Source organism: Pseudophryne corroboree, chromosome 9 (genome assembly GCF_028390025.1).
Source record: "Pseudophryne corroboree isolate aPseCor3 chromosome 9, aPseCor3.hap2, whole genome shotgun sequence".
Lineage (NCBI taxonomy): Eukaryota > Metazoa > Chordata > Amphibia > Anura > Myobatrachidae > Pseudophryne > Pseudophryne corroboree.
In genome coordinates, this window is record NC_086452.1 from 388,894,152 (window position 1) to 388,911,217 (window position 17,066).

At 44.8% G+C, this 17,066-nt stretch overlaps 1 protein-coding gene across 6 annotated transcripts in view; it reads left to right on the forward strand.

Annotated features, from left to right (window-relative positions):
• Positions 1-17,066, forward strand: part of CACNA2D3 (calcium voltage-gated channel auxiliary subunit alpha2delta 3) — a 2,000,770-nt gene that overhangs the window by 1,288,657 nt on the left and 695,047 nt on the right. For all 6 annotated transcript variants that reach the window (XR_010186941.1, XM_063940834.1, XM_063940836.1 and 3 more), the window contains one exon: positions 11,188-11,268. Coding sequence is in view for 5 of the 6 variants with exons in the window: in XM_063940834.1 (XP_063796904.1) it covers positions 11,188-11,268 (81 nt within the window). In the remaining variant the exon portion in view is untranslated. The remainder of the gene's footprint in view (positions 1-11,187; positions 11,269-17,066) is intronic.

Here is a 17,066-nt window from a genome sequence, read left to right on the forward strand (position 1 = left end):
GCAGCCGCCTCCTTTTACAGACTGCTCTGGCTGCTGCTGCAAGCCTAATCTGGTGCAGCCACCACTATCAGGCTGGACTACATAGTGCCTCAGCGCTTCCTCTGTGCCGACACGTATAACACCAAGTCATGTGAAGGCACAGAGGAGGCGGATGTAACTATGGCTCCCACGGCCGCTCCTCATAGCCCTGATGCACCTCCTGCAGGTGGGTTGCAGGGTAGGGGGTTCCAGGTTGAAGCTTTGCCTAGGGTGCAGAGAGACCTTGCACCGGCCATGTATGCAGCATGCCTATATTCTGTGACTACCACTGTATTTGCATAAAAAATTCTAAGCTACGTTTCATTTTAGATGCAGATAGAGCCGCAATTACACACAGAATATAGGCATGCTGCATATTTTCTCTGACGTCCTAGTGGATGCTGGGTACTCCGTAAGGACCATGGGGTATAGACGGGCTCCGCAGGAGACTGGGCACTCTTAAAAGAAAGATTAGGTACTATATCTGGTGTGCACTGGCTCCTCCCTCTATGCCCCTCCTCCAGACATCAGTTAGTATCTGTGCCCGGCCAGATGCTGGATGCACCCTAGGGGCTCTCCTGAGCGTCCTAGATAAGAAAGTATTTGTTAGGTTTTTTATTTTCAGTGAGAACTGCTGGCAACAGACTCACTGCTACGTGGGACTTAGGGGAGAGAAGCGAACCTACCTGCTTGCAGCTAGCTTGGGCTTCTAAGGCTACTGGACACCATTAGCTCCAGAGGGATCGAACACAGGCCCAGTCCACGGTCGTCCGGTCCCGGAGCCGCGCCGCCGTCCCCCTTGCAGAGCCAGAAGAACGAAGAGAAGTTGAAAATCGGCGGCTGAAGACTCCGGTCTTCATTAAGGTAGCGCACAGCACTGCAGCTGTGCGCCATTGCTCCCTTAGCACACCACACACTCCGGTCACTGATGGGTGCAGGGCGCTGGGGGGGGCGCCCTGGGCAGCAATTAGATTACCTTACTTGGCGAAAAGCACATAATACAGTCTGATAAACTGTATATGTGCATTAAACCCCGCCATTAAAGTACATAAAAGGACAGAAGCCCGCCGCTGAGGGGGCCGGGCCTTCTTCCTCAGCACACCGGCGCCATTTTCTCTTCACAGCTCAGCTGGAAGGAAGCTCCCCAGGCTCTCCCCTGCAGTATCCTGGTACACAAAGGGTAGTAAAGAGAGGGGGGGCACATAAATTTAGGCGCAAAACTGTGTATATAAGCTGCTATAGGGGAAAAATCACTCAGTATAGTGTACATCCCTGTATTATATAGCGCTGTGGTGTGTGCTGGCATATTCTCTCTCTGTCTCTCCAAAGCGCCTGGTGGTGGAACTGTCCTCAAATAGAGCATCCCCTGTGTGTGTGGTGTGTCGGTACGCGTGTGTCGACATGTCTGAGGTAAAAGGCTCCTCTAAGGAGGTGATAGAGCGGATATGTGTGTGGGAGGGTGTCTCCGTCGACAACGCCGACACCTGTTTGGATATGTGTAAGTGCTGAGGTAAAATTATTGCACAAAAGGTTAGGGAACAGAAAGGAAATCTACCCTGGTCTGTCCCTATGTCACAGAGTCCTTCAGAGTCTCTCTATGTTCACTATCCAAAATAACAAAGTATCGACACGGAGTTTAACTCCACTGTCGACTACGATAATGCAAAGTTACAGCCAAGAGGGCTAAAAGATATTCAATATATGATTATTGGAATAAAAGATGATTTGCATATCACTGATGACTCATCTGTCCCTGACACGAGAGTACACATGTTAAGGGGAAGAATGCTGAGGTAAATTTCCCTCCTCTCATGAGGAAAAAGAGCGGGAATCTCCAGACAAGAGACGGCAGCTTCCCACAAGAGAATTCTCAGGCTGTATCCTTTCCCCACTAGGGCCAGGATGTGTTGAGAATCTTCCCCTTGGGTGTCCTGTTTGCACTAGCTATTCTCAGGGATCCTGCAGATAGCGTGCACATTCTAGTATACTACCCAGACCGGCGATTGTGTCGGCATGGGTTTATAGCGCTGTGGCAGCGTGGACAGGTATCTTATCAGCAGAGATTGAGACCCTAGTATGCATATAAATATTTTAAGATGCTGTCTTAAGTGATAGATATATAATTATAAAGCATGCCCAAAGGGACATGAGTATACTGGGTCCTAGAGACAAAGCTATGTCGATTTCTGCTTGACGTGTCCTGTAGAATATACATTGGACAGATGATGCCGACTTAAGAGGCATATAGAAGGCTGAGGATTGTGTGGAGAAAGGTTCGGGCCTGGTCTCCACAGCTATAGCTGGTAATTCTGATATTTTGCCTTATATTCCTGCACAGCCTAGGAAAGCACGACATTATTAAATGCAGCTTTTCGAATAAAGAAACAAGAAAGTCTGAGGTGCGTCCTTTCTTGTCAGAGCCGGGGGCAGAGGAAAGAAGCTGTACAACACAGCTAGTCCCCAGGAACAGAAGTCCTCCCCGGCCTCTACAAAAATCCACCGCATGTCGCTGGGGCTCCACAGGCGGAGCTAGGCCCGGTGGGGACACGCCTTCGTAAGTTCAGCCACAAGTGGGTTCACTCCCTGTTAGATCCCTGGGCAATAGAAATTGTATCGCAGGGATACAGGCTGGACTGTGAGAAGATGCCCCCTCACCGAGGACCCGGCGGGCTTCCCCCCAAGAGAGGGAGCCAGTGTTAACTGCAATTCGTAAATTGTATCTTCAACAGGTGGTGGTCAAGGGTCCCCTCCTTCAACAAGAAGGTGTTATTATTCGACCATGTTATAATCCCGAAACCAGACGGTTCGGTTAGACCCATATTGTATTAAAATCCCTGAACATATACCTGAAAAGGTTCAGGTTCAAGATGGAATCGCTAAGAGCGGTCATTGCAAGCCTGAAATGAATCGGGACATAAGGAATGCATACCTTCGTGTCCCCATTTATCCACCTCATCAGGCGTACCTCAGAATTGCGGTACGGGATTGTCATTACCAATTTCACCAAGGTAATGGCGGATATGAGGGTGCTCCTGCGGAAGCAAGGTGTCACTATTATCCCATACTTGGATGATCTCCTCATAAAAGCGAGATCAAGAGAGCAGTTGCTGGACAGCGTATCACCTTCTCTGGAAGTGAAACGGCAACACGACTGGATTCTATATATTCCGAAGTCGCAGTTGGTTCCTACAGCTCATCTGCCTCGCCTAGGCATGATCCTAGACACAGACCAGAAGAGGGTTTATCTCCCGATAGAGAGAGCTCAGGAGCTCATGACACTGGTCAGGAATCTATTGAAAACCAAAACACGTGTCAGTGCATCACTGCACTAGAGTCCTGGGAAGGATGATGGCATCATACGAGGCCATCCCCTTCGGCTGGTTCCATGCAAGGACAATGGAACTTACTGGACAAGTGGTCCGGATCACATCTTCAGATGCATCGGTTAATCACCCTATCCCCCAGGGCCAGGGTGTCTCTCCTGTGGTGGCTGCGGAGTGCTCACCTTCTTGAGGGCCGCAGATTCGGCATTCAGGACTGGGTCCTGGTGACCACGGATGCAAGCCTCCGAGGGTGGGGGGCAGTTACACAGGGAAGAAAATTCCAAGGTTTGTGGTCAAGCCAACAGACTTGCCTTCACATCAATATCCTGGAACTAAGGGCCATATACAACGCCCTAAGTCAAGCGGAGTTCCTGCTTCGCGACCAACCGGTTCTGATCCAGTCAGACCGCAGGGGCTCATGTAAACCGCCAGGGCGGCACAAGGAGCAGGGTGACGAGGGTAGAAGCCACCAGAATTCTTCGCTGGGCGGAGAATCAAGTAAGCGCACTGTCAGCAGTGTTCATTCCGGGAGTGGACACGACCTCCACCCGGGAAAGTAGTGACTTCATCAGGAAGTCTTCACGCAGTTTTGCAAATTGATGGAAACTGCCTCAGGTGGACTACATGGCGTCCCACCTCAATAAAAAGATAAAAAAGGTTTTACGCTGGGTCAAGGGACTCTCAGGCGATAGCTGTGGTCGCACTAGTAACACCGTGGGTGTTCCAGTCGGTCTATATATTCCCTCCTCTTCCTCTCAGACCCAAGGGCTGAGAATTGTAATAAACGGAGGAGTGTGAACAATATTCTTTGCTCCGGATTGGCCAAGAAGGACTCGGTACCCAGAATTGCAAGAAATGCTCTCAGAGGACCCATGGCCTCTGCCTCTCAGTCAGGACATGTTGCAACAAGGACCCTGTCTGATCCAAGACTTACCGCGGCTGCGTTGGACGGCATGGCGGTTGAACGCCGGATCCTAGCGGAAAAGGGCATTCCGGATGCAGTTATTCCTACGCTGATAAAGGCTAGGAAAGCCGTGACAGCAAGACTTTTTCACTGTATATGGCGAAAATAGGTTGCTTGGTGTGTGGCCGGGAAGGCCCTACAGAGGAATTCCAGGGGGGTCGATTCCTGCACTTCCTACAGTCAGGAGTGACTATGGGCCTAAAATTAGGATCCATAAAGGCCAAGATTTCGGCCCTATCCCTTTTTCTTTCAAAAAGAACTGGCTTCACTGCCTGAAGTTCGGACGTTGTTACAGGGGTGCTGCATATTCAGCCCCTTTTGTGCCTCCAGTGGCACCTTGGGATCTTAACGTGTGTTGGATTCCTAAAATCCCACTGGTTTGAGCCACTTAAGACCGTGGAGCTAAAATATCTCACGTGGAAAGTGGTCATGCTTTTGGCCTTAGCTTGGACTAGGCGTGTGTCAGAATTGACGGCTTTGTCATGTAAAAGCCCATATCTGATCTTCCATATGGAAAGGGCAGAATGGAGGACTCGTCCCCAATTTCTCCCTAAGGTGTTATCATCGTTTCATTTGAACCAACCTATTGTGGTGCCTGCGGCTACTAGGGACTTGGAGGATTCCAAGTTGCTGGACGTAGTCCGGGCCCTGAAACTTTGTTTCCAGGACGGCTAGAGTCAGAAAAACTGACTCGCTATTTATCCTGCATGCACCCGACAAGCTGGGTGCTCCTGCTTCAAAGCAGACTATTGCTCGCTGGATCTGTAGCACGATTCAGCTTGCACATTCTGCGGCTGGACTGCCGCATCCTAAATTAGTAAAAGCCCATTCCACGAGGAAGGTGGGCTCTTCTTGGGCGGCTGCCCGAGGGGTCTCGGCTTTACAACTTTGCCGAGCTGCTACTTGGTCGGGTTCAAACACTTTTGCAAAATTCTACAAGTTTGATACCCTGGCTGAGGCGGACCTTGAGTTTGCTCATTCGGTGCTGCAGAGTCATCCGCACTCTCCCGCCCGTTTGGGAGCTTTGGTATAATCCCCATGGTCCTTACGGAGTACCCAGCATCCACTAGGACAGGGCTGGCCAAACCGGTCCTCGAGATCTACCAACAGTACATGTTTTCCAGACCTCCTGGAGAGCTGTAGAATTGTCAGTTAGGAATGAATGCAGCACATCTTAATTAGTAATGACTACACCTGTGCACCAGCTAGGTGGTCTGGAAAATGTGTACTGTTGGTAGATCTCGAGGACTGGTTTGGCCAGCCCTGCACTAGGACGTCAGAGAAAATAGGAATTTACTCACCTGTCATTCTATTTCTCGTAGTCCGTAGTGGATGCTGGGAGCCCGTCCCAAGTGCGGACTCTCTGCAATACATGTATATAGTTATTGCTTAACTAAAGGGTTATTGTATGAGCCATCTGTTGAGAGAGGCTCAGTTATTGTTCATACTGTTAACTGGGTATAGTTATCACGAGTTGTACGGTGTGATTGGTGTGGCTGGTATGAGTCTTACCCTGGATTCCAAATCCTTTCCTAGTAATGTCAGCTCTTCTGGGCACAGTTTCCCTAACTGAGGTCTGGAGGAGGGGCATAGAGGGAGGAGCCAGTGCACACCAGATATAGTACCTAATCTTTCTTTTAAGAGTGCCCAGTCTCCTACGGAGCCCGTCTATACCCCATGGTCCTTACGGAGTACCCAGCATCCACTACGGACTACGAGAAATAGAATTACCGGTGAGTAAATTCTTATTATTTTAATCAGCAGAAGCTGCTTTTGCGTCCTAGTACATTACTTCCGCATTTTGGCGGAAAAAAAACACAAAAGAAGACGATCAGCGCTACTGAGTCCCGCCACGGCAAGGGCTGTTTAGCGTGATTGCAGCAAGGATATAAGAGTAGAGGACACATCTGTAATCACCCATACCTGACTACTGAAATCCTCAAATAATATACTAGTTTTTAAATACATTACAAAGAGAGAGCTCAAAACTTGCCTTACCAGATGAGCTTTTCAGTAAATAATATTTCTTAAATTGAGTAATTTGCTCTTTAAAGTGTAAAAATGGATCTGCCGTAAATGCACCAAAGGTTTCCGCTCAGCGCTCTATTCTCTCCTGTTAGCCCTCTAACTTTTATTTTTAGCAGTTGAAAAACGCTTTAATGCTGATTCTCGCAACTTTCCTTTTTTTTCTACTTTATATTTATCTATAGAGAAACAGATTGCAAATCCAAACGTTGCTGTGTCATTTTCTGGCGCTATCTTGTTACCATGCAGCAAAAAATAGAACTACAGAACGTGGTGAAAACAAAGACCTGGGACAATTTACAGTGTTGGCAAAGTTTAAGAGCCTTCCCAAAGTCTTTGAACTTTTTTAGATGAATATTTCTCATACATCTGGCACAGGCCACAATCATTTCTGTTACTGTCACAAATGAAAAAATGTACGAGATATAAGGTGATTTCAGAGCGTTACGGTTTATTGTTAGTACAGTGGGAAAGAGAAAAAAGAGTTTGGTTTACCTCACACATTTGATTTGCTTTAAGCGCCACTTAAACTAGTATTGCCTAATTTTAGTGTTTCTCAATCCCACATTTTTCATATATTCTTTCTTTAATATACACAAATGTAGACAAATAAATTATCCCTGCTATCCTGACACACAGATATGCTGACACATTTGTAGAACAAAGTGTTTTTTACACCCGTAGCGAGTGAAGCTGGGCAAAAGCTCTTCTCTTCTTCTATTGCTGCAAGTGATTCTCATTTGTTTGTGTGTCCCTTTTTAGTAACTTGTTATACTGTACATAGTGGTGCCCCCAGTAACCTCGTCAGTCATTCTGTGCATTATGCTAAAGTACAGCCACACGTAGAGTGTTCTACAAGGACGGTGACGTAACACATATTAAAGACTGAGTACCCCACTAGTGGGGTTATATTTAGATATGGATGCAGATTTTGCTCCCGCAGCAAAATCTGCGTCCATATACTCACTTACTGGGGTCCGCCCAGCATGTGTAGTGCTGTCCCACGACGCATATGCTATTTAATAGCGAATGCATAGAATAGAGGTAGACTGCCGCCATGTTTCCATGCACAGGAAATGCAGGCGACGTCATAGGCTGGCCCCGAAAATGGCTATGACACGCCTGCGTTTCCCGGTCTCTCCCACAAGGCCACGTTGCCATCCCCGGACACCCGCTGCCTGTCAATCAACATGTGATCGCATCCTTCCCGGATGCAATCGCATTGTGTGAGGTTGCACACGCGCACTATTGCCGGTGTGCATCCACAGACCCAATGGACGCGGCCGCTCCATGTGAACACAGCGGCTGCGTCCAATTCTAAATAAGGCCCTAGAAGCACAGTGAACAGCATAGACCTTATTTTTTACTTGCTACTATAAAGTAAAGACCCCATTCTTTAGTATTTGGTATATCATATATTGCCCATTTGAAGTGGCAGGTATACAGTTCTTTGCTGACGTGTTGTAGAAACAGATATTTGTTGATTACTGTTGATAAATTTCTCATGTTGGACCGTTCTGCGTCTAATATCCACCTTTAAAGAGTCATTTTACCCAAACTTTATTTTACAAGTATAGGATTTAATATACATTATAATAATATCTTCTCATCCTTGCCCGGGCAACTTATTTTTTTCTGCGCAATAAGAGAAGCTCAGTGCTGTACTCAGCTGTCCGATATATACACTTGGCAGATATAAATACAATAGAGCTCTATGTAATAATTGCAAGCATAGATGTGTCAGTTCTTTGCTGACGTGTTGTAGAAACAGATATTTGTTGATTACTGTTGATAAATTTCTCATGTTGGACCGTTCTGCGTCTAATGTAAAATAAAAAATAAATAAAAAATATGACAGCTGTTTTTCCTCATTTTACTTTCATTCATATCCATCAGTGTCTCTGAGACGGCGGCACAACAAAGCTCGAAGTCATCTGTGTACTATAATAGATTTATGACAACGTGAAAATAATTAGTGCACGTCTGTAATGTTTTGGTACAATACCATGCCGATTCCTTGGTGGCCTATGGGCCTTATTCAGACCTGATCGCACCTCTGAGAATTTGCAGAGGTTTGCGATCGGATAGTCGCCGCCCAGCCAGAGTGAAAATCCGCCCCGTGCAAGTCTGCATACGCTGTGCGAAAAGCTTTGCAAAGCCGATCAGCTGCAAATCCATTCGCAACTCACTCAAATCAAATGAGTTTTCCAGTCTGTGCAGTCTGTGCATAGCCCAGGACATACTCCTAAAGTGCGAAAAAAGAACCAGGCTGATCGGGCTGGAGCTGGCGTCACATAACCTCGCTAAAAACGCTTGGGAACGCCTGCGTTTTTCCTGACACTCCCAGAAAACGGCCAGTTACACCCGCTTCCTGTCAATCAATCAACAAACGCCTAGCGATCAAAAAGATGCAGGATTTTTTTGCAGTTTGGCCTCTCGCCTGCGCATTACGATCCATACGCATGTGCAGTCGATCGATAATCGGCCGCTGTGCGATTTCGCACAACAGCGATCAAGTCTGAATTAGGCCATATGTACAGTACAGAGCACAATGCCTGGTGACCAATATAAATTACAGAACCACATCACATAGTAACAGGATACACAGTTCCCATGCCCACTACTGTGATATGATCCTCCTCCTGCATTATTACTCCTCCCTCAACTTTATGCCACATATCCAGAACTTTGTGCTGTCACGTTGACTCCATTTTTGAGACCTTGCCAGAATAATCCCCTTTTTCCTTCTGTGTAGTAACAAATCCTTAACCATTCACTCTCACTTCCACTAGCCCCTTTTATCTGTGGGGTCTCTCAAGTTTCTGTTTTCTGCTCTTTACTTTCCTCTCTTTCTACATCATGTCTCTGTGAATAAAAAAGCCCTTCTGCCTTCGTTGCCAACATCATGCAGATATCACCCAGGTCTTCTTCTGCTCCCCTGCTACTGTATTTGTCCATTTCCTTACCTATTAACATCCACTATAATCCATGCTAAATTCCATAATAGGACTAATCTTACCCTCTCACCACTACACAACCACTGTGCACTCTGCAATCCCTACACTGACTCTCCAAAACCTCCAGACTACAATTAAACTACTCTGCTTCATAAACTCAAGCAACACCTCCCCCTTAAACATCTCTGAAATTGTTACCTGGTACTTCCACTCTCCTTTTCTTAGATCTGCCCTTGACCAGCACTTCACTTCATTTCTGATAACCATGTCTCACTGATGACTCCAAGGCATCTCCTCATATCCCACTTAAACAGATGTTTTTGTTTGTCATCGTTTTATTTATTCTGTTACGAATAATAGGAGTACTGAACAAGTCTGGCTACTCATACGTCATTCGTGGAACTCTTACAGGGGAGTGGAATAGTTGCATACCCAAGAAGAACATGAATGGGAATTTGTAAGGGTGTTAATAAATAATGCAAACTGAGGAATCTGCTGTCAGGGCAGAGATAGATGGAGGGACTGTTTTTTTCAAGTTGGCTGCTATTAAGCCACAAGTAGACATGTGGAATCTTCTTAACTGGATGATGAAGTTGTGAACCTCACAAATGTAACTCTTGATATTGGAATAATCCCATCACACATGGACATTGTGCCCAGCTGGAGGCAACTTCTCCAGCAACTGTCTAAAACACTTAGATTCATTCATGGCTTTTCTCCCACTCGAGAGCCTTCCCAATGTCTTCCCTCTAGAGTTCATGTTGGTCTTTGGACATTGGCTTGTTAATCAGTAGAATATGGTAGAGATGCCCCATTCTATTATTTATTAAACAGTGTCTAAAACCCATCCTCTTCGCTATATGATATCCTCCTCACACTCTGTGCTGTTCAATCTCAGTTTATTACAAGCTACAATTTGAATCTTGCTCGTAGCCCCAACTAGCTCCTGTTATCTCAGCATTGTCAAAAATTAACAATAGTAAATGGAAATGGAGCCTAGTGGGTATTCCCATTCAGTCATTGAGCACTTCTGAAAGTTTGGCACCAGAAGAAAGGACTGGTGCTTGTTGAATTGGGGGTCCTTAACATAAGAGAGAGAGGGAGAGTTATGCCATAGGCAGTTGTGTCATATTACTCAGCCTCAACTTTTCTCAGTTTGTCTCTTTCCACACCCTAACAAACACCAATGACATTGTATGCCAGATACTCTAGCAGTTTAAAACCAAAAATGAACACATTTGGTAGAGAAAGGACAAAGTTACTTTCTGTATTCACTTCAAGTTGACTTGAAACCTTATTTAAGGTTTAGAAACAACATTTTACTTACATATCATACATACAGTATAGTAATGTGGAGGTTCCTGCTTTAGAAATATCCACCTTTAAAGAGTCATTTTACCCAAACTTTATTTTACAAGTATAGGATTTAATATACATTATAATAATATCTTCTCATCCTTGCCCGGGCAACTTATTTTTTTCTGCGCAATAAGAGAAGCTCAGTGCTGTACTCAGCTGTCCGATATATACACTTGGCAGATATAAATACAATAGAGCTCTATGTAATAATTGCAAGCATAGATGTGTCAGTTCTTTGCTGACGTGTTGTAGAAACAGATATTTGTTGATTACTGTTGATAAATTTCTCATGTTGGACCGTTCTGCGTCTAATGTAAAATAAAAAATAAATAAAAAATATGACAGCTGTTTTTCCTCATTTTACTTTCATTCATATCCATCAGTGTCTCTGAGACGGCGGCACAACAAAGCTCGAAGTCATCTGTGTACTATAATAGATTTATGACAACGTGAAAATAATTAGTGCACGTCTGTAATGTTTTACCAATGAATGTTTACCTTAGTTAGATGCCTGTTTTACTTCATTTCTTGTTTTGTGCAGAGATCAAAGGGGGTTCTCCTAGGTGTGGTTGGCACAGATGTTCCAGTTAAAGAACTTTTAAAGGCCATTCCAAAATATAAGGTAAAGCTTCAGAAGTCAATAGTTACCTGTTTATGTGGTATTTATGTCATTTAAATGCACCAGTCAGTAGGAGGCTTTGGGTGTCAATTGTAAAGTCAGTCTGACAATTACCAGTGTACACCTAACAGGTCAGCACTGGTATTTGATAACTGTTTTAATTTTATGCATATAAATAAAGTTTTTTTATTTATTAAATGACTTTGGAAACTTAAAGTGCACCTATCACATACACACTGTGGTGGCAGCCATTTTGTGAGCTGAATCAAAATACATAAGGATGTAGCTTTATCAAATGATTAAGGAAAAGTGATGCTATTGGTTCTTCGGGGCATATTTTTCAAAACATATCTGTGCCTGCAAATATTAAGCATCACCTAGACTGTATGTACAGGGGACTGAGGAAGATTTCAGAGATTCCTGCTGTGGTACCATAAAAACAGCCTCCATAGGTTTCTAGTCATATTTACTGTATTTTTACTCACGGTATGAATTTTTTTTTCATTATATCGTATTATTATAAAATAACACACTTAGGAACCCATTTATCAGAGGGATTTAGCTATTTAAAACTCGGTGAGTATAATAAATGGTGCTCCAGCCTATCAGCTCCCAACTGTCATTTTCAAACATATGACAGATAAGAGCTGATTGGCTGAATAGCCGTTTACCATATGCAACATGTTTTAAGTAGCTAAAACTTGTTGATAAATGGGCCCCTTAATAAGCAATATTTTGGGTACCACTGCAGGTGCAACTTTTAAAATGAAAGGTATATGTCCCATTCATTTGAACATGTGGTAAAGTAATGTAGCGAGCATGCTGTTACCCAAAGCAACCAATCAGATATTGACTTTGAACTAATTAGCATATTGAAAGTATGGGATACAGCAAATGTGTGCTATTTGCACTGCGTTGTAAAGTATACCTTCAGATGCATGTTTCCATTGAAGATATACTGTATGCATTTTTTATATTTTTATTCAATTGCTAGCGACGTCAGCGAAGTGCCATTGGAATGGCGGTACATTGCCAATTTCCCCTCACTCCCAACAGAGGTGCACTAGAAAAGTGACAATACTGTGGTCCTAAATTGTACCGCCAAGCCGAACGTCGCAGCCGCACATGGCGGAGAAATGAATACGGGCCAAAGAGTGATGAATTAAGCGTGTTGTTTTTGTGCTGTTTATTTGCTCCTGTTAGTAATTTGTACCTTAACCGGTGGCTTCTGTACTTTAACTGCTACGTGATCATCTGTTAATAAAATGACTGGTGGTTTATTTTGTTTTCTAACATTTACTGGGTAATCTATGTCATCGGATAATAAAAATGATTGTAGAAGTGTTGCTTTAGAATATAAACAAGTAGCAAATGTGCCCCAACTATTTAAATTTAAGTTCCCCTTTCCACTCCTGTTCTCTGCTGAACTTTAGAAAAAAAATGTTCTACAGTATTTTGATGCTGGGGAAAACCAGATGGAGAGTGAATATCCATGAATGGAGCACAAGGTGTTCCACAGTGCCTCGCACATTCCCCCAGCCTTGTAAACTGCATGTGCTTTTTTCCTCATATGTCTTCGTTATAACCTTTTGTAAACAAACTGCGAGGAACACTTCTAAAATCTCTGGAAAATCAGAAATCGGACTACAGCAATGAATTGTGCTGTAATTGTGACCTGCAAGAGAGATTTATAACTCGGGATATATAGACCATGAAGGAGTAAAAACGTATTCAGGAATAACGAGAATAAAACTCAAATGAAAAAAAAAATATTCCGGCTAAAGGTCTCTTAGGATTTTTTTTTTTCCCGTTAGTGTATTTGCCTGATACACAAAGTAGAGACATTCTGTGAGTAGCAGCAGTAGAGCTAGTGACATTTTGGAGGCTTAAGGCAGATATTGTGCAATGTTTAGCAGCTGAGCATACATCAGTTATTTATTATTATTTATTTATTACCAGTTATTTATATAGCGCACACATATTCCGCAGCGCTGTACAGAGAATATTTGCCCATTCACATCAGTCCCTGCCCCAGTGGAGCTTACATTCTATATTCCCTATCACATGTACACATGCACACATTCATACTAGTGTTAATTTTGTTGGGAGCCAATTAACCTACCAGTATATTTTTGGATTGTGGGAGGAAACCGGAGCACCCGGAGGAAACCCACGCAAGTACGGGGAGAATATACAAACTCCACACAGTTAGGGCCATGGTGGGAATTGAACCCATGACCTCAGTGCTGTGAGGCAGTAATGCTAACCATTACACCATCCGTACTGCCCATTTCTGCATACACTGCTTTGAGCACCTGCGGGCGTATGCCTCTCCACTTGAGTTAGTATAACTGGGCGGCAGATTGCCAACAATGCGCGTTTGCATGTATGATAAATGGGGCATGGGCATTTGATGTTCGGATAAATGAACTTGCATGCTAATTTGAGATAAGCGCACACAGAAGTCCATCTGGTTTCAGGTGGATCTCCTGCACCAAGGATAGGGCTGGTACAAAGGTAATGTTATAGTGATGATGGCAACTTCAATAAGCGGATGAATAAAGACGGTGCAGCCAGTTCTGTATACAGGTGAAGATCGTCATTTTATTCCGAGCATGCAATGCGACCAAATTACATGTAACCATGAATCATCTCCAGTGTGTGCTCTAGCATACTTGCCTACTATTATTTTTCTACCTCAAGGGTGTCAGTATCCGGAGACTTACCTCCAGTTCTGGTCCCTGCGGCCTTCCTTTTAGCCAGCTGGTGTGGCTGTGGAGGATAGGAGCTGCGGCAGCGAGGTCCTCCGGTGCGGCTGCTGGGCGTCTGGAGGCCGGGTCCTGGGGAGCGGAGCATGGCAGCCGAAGGTGTCTGTTTCCAAGTGTCCTGTTGCTAGAGTGCGGCATGTGGGAGGCTGAGGCCAGAGGTACTGGCTGTGTGCTGGTTCCACATGTGTCCTCTGTGAAGAGAGCTGCCATGTTGAAGACCAAGCCAAGCGAATAGGTATCCCAGTTCGCGCCAGCCAATCCGGTGCTGTTTCCCCTTATAAAAAGGGGTGGATGCTTAGCTATGGTGCCAATGCTTCAAGTTACTTGCTGCTGTCAGGTCCTCAAGCTCTGTGCTCCCAGGTTAACCCCTGGTATCCTGGTTCTATGGAGGCCACCCGGTGGTCAGTTCTGTTATTGCAGTCCTTTGCTTCCAGTCCACCTGCTCTTGTGGTTTAACTGCTGGGTCCTCTATCTGGTAGAGGGTCTCTGTTTGCTGTCAGTGCTCACAGTGATCCTCTCTTCAACATCGTTCTTTAAGTCATCTCGTCATTCAGTGTTCTTCAGCATCGTTTACAAATCACAAATAATTTCCTCATTCAGAGTTCTTCAGCATTGTTTACAAATCACAAGTCATCTCCTCATTCAGTGTTCTTCAGCATCGTTTACAAATAACAAGTCATCTCTTCATTCAGTGTATTTCAGCATTGTTTACAAATCACTTCTCCATTCAGTATTCTTCAGCACTGTCTACAAGTCACAAACATTTTGTTCTTCAGAACTCACTCGGACTTATCTCCTAGTTGTGGTGTATTATTGAAGTCTCATTAAAACTGAATTAAACTTTCTTCAGTGTATCGTTCTCAGTCATTGCCCTCATTGCTTACCCCTCTTCATCTTCGGGCCAACTCTTCAATCCATGAGTAAGAACTATATTCAGCCACCTCGTTTCCTTCATTTGCCAAAAACTGCTCCCTCAGTCAATTGTCAGTCGTCAGATCCTCAACTCAAGCCGAGTGTGACAAAGGGGACTTCCCCAAGATAAGCCAGAGGTGGCCACTCTCGTGGTGGTGGTGGTGGTGAGCGGGGGAGTGAGCGAGTGAGTTGCGTCATATGGCATCATGTCATCACACACCCCATTACTAGGAAGTGGATGGGAGCTGGAAGGGTTACGTGGGACTACTCAATTATTCTTGTATCTCTCAGATGTTCCCTGAGAGTGAACAAGTGCTAGATGTCTACTTGTCTCTGTGTGTCACACCTGAGGGCTGAGGCTGGCCTGGGGAAGCCTCAGGCATAAGGGCTAACGTGTACTTGAACCTTGGAGGCAGTATGGGATTCTTGGACATGCAGGGATCCTTTAGCACCGATGCTCGCAGGCGTGACCAAGACAACAATGTAAAGTTAAGTTGTTCAGAAGTAATGGCAATGCTCAGCAATGTGAATTTGCAGAATAGAAGTAGCAGCACAGTTCCTTAGATGTAGTGGTAATTAGAATACCGTTGGGAGTGTGTAAACACAATATGATACAGTCTTGGAAGACCCGGAGATGGTACTGTAAGTCCATAGAACTAACAGCTAACCACTGTATTGATGCATGAACTAATACTGACCAGCATATGACATGCTGGAAACTGAAGACAATGATGGAGCACCGAGACGAGCGCCGGTGAACTGCAGAGGATGCCGAGTGAAACCGGCCCAGATGTTGAGGGTGCTACGGAACTCACCAATGATGACAAAGTTCGAGGTTTGGAGTACCCATGAAAAACTGTGGTTCGATGTTGGAACATCTATGGTTAACAGTAGTTCGATGTTGGAACCCCACTGATGAATGGAAGCGATGCTGGAGCACCGCTGATAGCTGGAAGTGATATAGGAACACCGCTGAGAGCTGGAGCTGATGAGGAACACTGCTGGTAACCAGAGGCAATGTGGAAACACCAATTATGGCTGGAAGTGATGTGGAAACACAGCGGAGAGCTGGGAACAATGAAGAACACTGCAGGTCACCGGAGGCAATGTGGAAACACTACTGGAGTCAGGCAGCACCGCTGGATGGAGACTGGTGCAGGTCTCTTTAAGTGGAGCAAGGTCACAGGAGCTGTAATACCTGGAGACAACAAGCAGGAAAAACCACAGACTGTAGAGACATCCAACACTGGGTTAGACAACCATAGCCCTGACAACAGGGAGCCTTGGTTCTGGATACTTATACCTGCTGGGAAGCAGGTATTGGCTGAGCAATCAGGAAGGATTCAGTGTACAGCGGATTGGCTGTGGAGAGTCATTTGATAAGGCCAAACATGGCTGCGCCCATGTTTGGTTCTGGATGGAAAGTCAGTTTGTGATCAGCATGTGGAAATCTGTAGTAATGGCAGTGGAGGCCACGTAGATCAAGAGATGTCATCCGCTAGGACAGGAGGAACATGCTGAACAGCTGCCGGGATCGCTGAGGTGAGACTGTGGAGATGCCGTGCAGCATGCTGCATGCAGACAGCGCAGATGGAATTCAGTCTTGGAGCGCAAGGACAGTCTCAGAAGGCACTTGGATGGTAAATAAGTGTGTTTAGTTACCTGGATCGTGACACTGTGATGTCTATGCTTCCTGGTGAGTTGATAAGCTGTAGTCTTCTGAATATTATTTCAGCATACAAAATGGCTGCCTCCCGTGTAACTAGTAAACTTGCATATCAAGTAAAACTACTATTAAAAGTCTGTAATAGCTTTCTTTTACTGGCTATATGAATTACATGAAATAACCTATGTGACTGGAGTAAATATGACCACCGTGCTCCCGGGCATTGCTCTTTAGCAGGGATGAGAGATTTGCAGATAGATGCTTCTCTACCTGAGCAGAGAGTGATTGATGGGTTTTCAGAATTTCCCTGCCTGTAATGGAATGGGAGGTCATACTTTACATCAGCAATGCACTGTGTATTTTACCTATGTGGGACATGCATGAAAATTTCATTAACAAGGCATAGTATCCCTTTAAAGCAATGCTATATCAAAATGACATACAATAATTGCAAA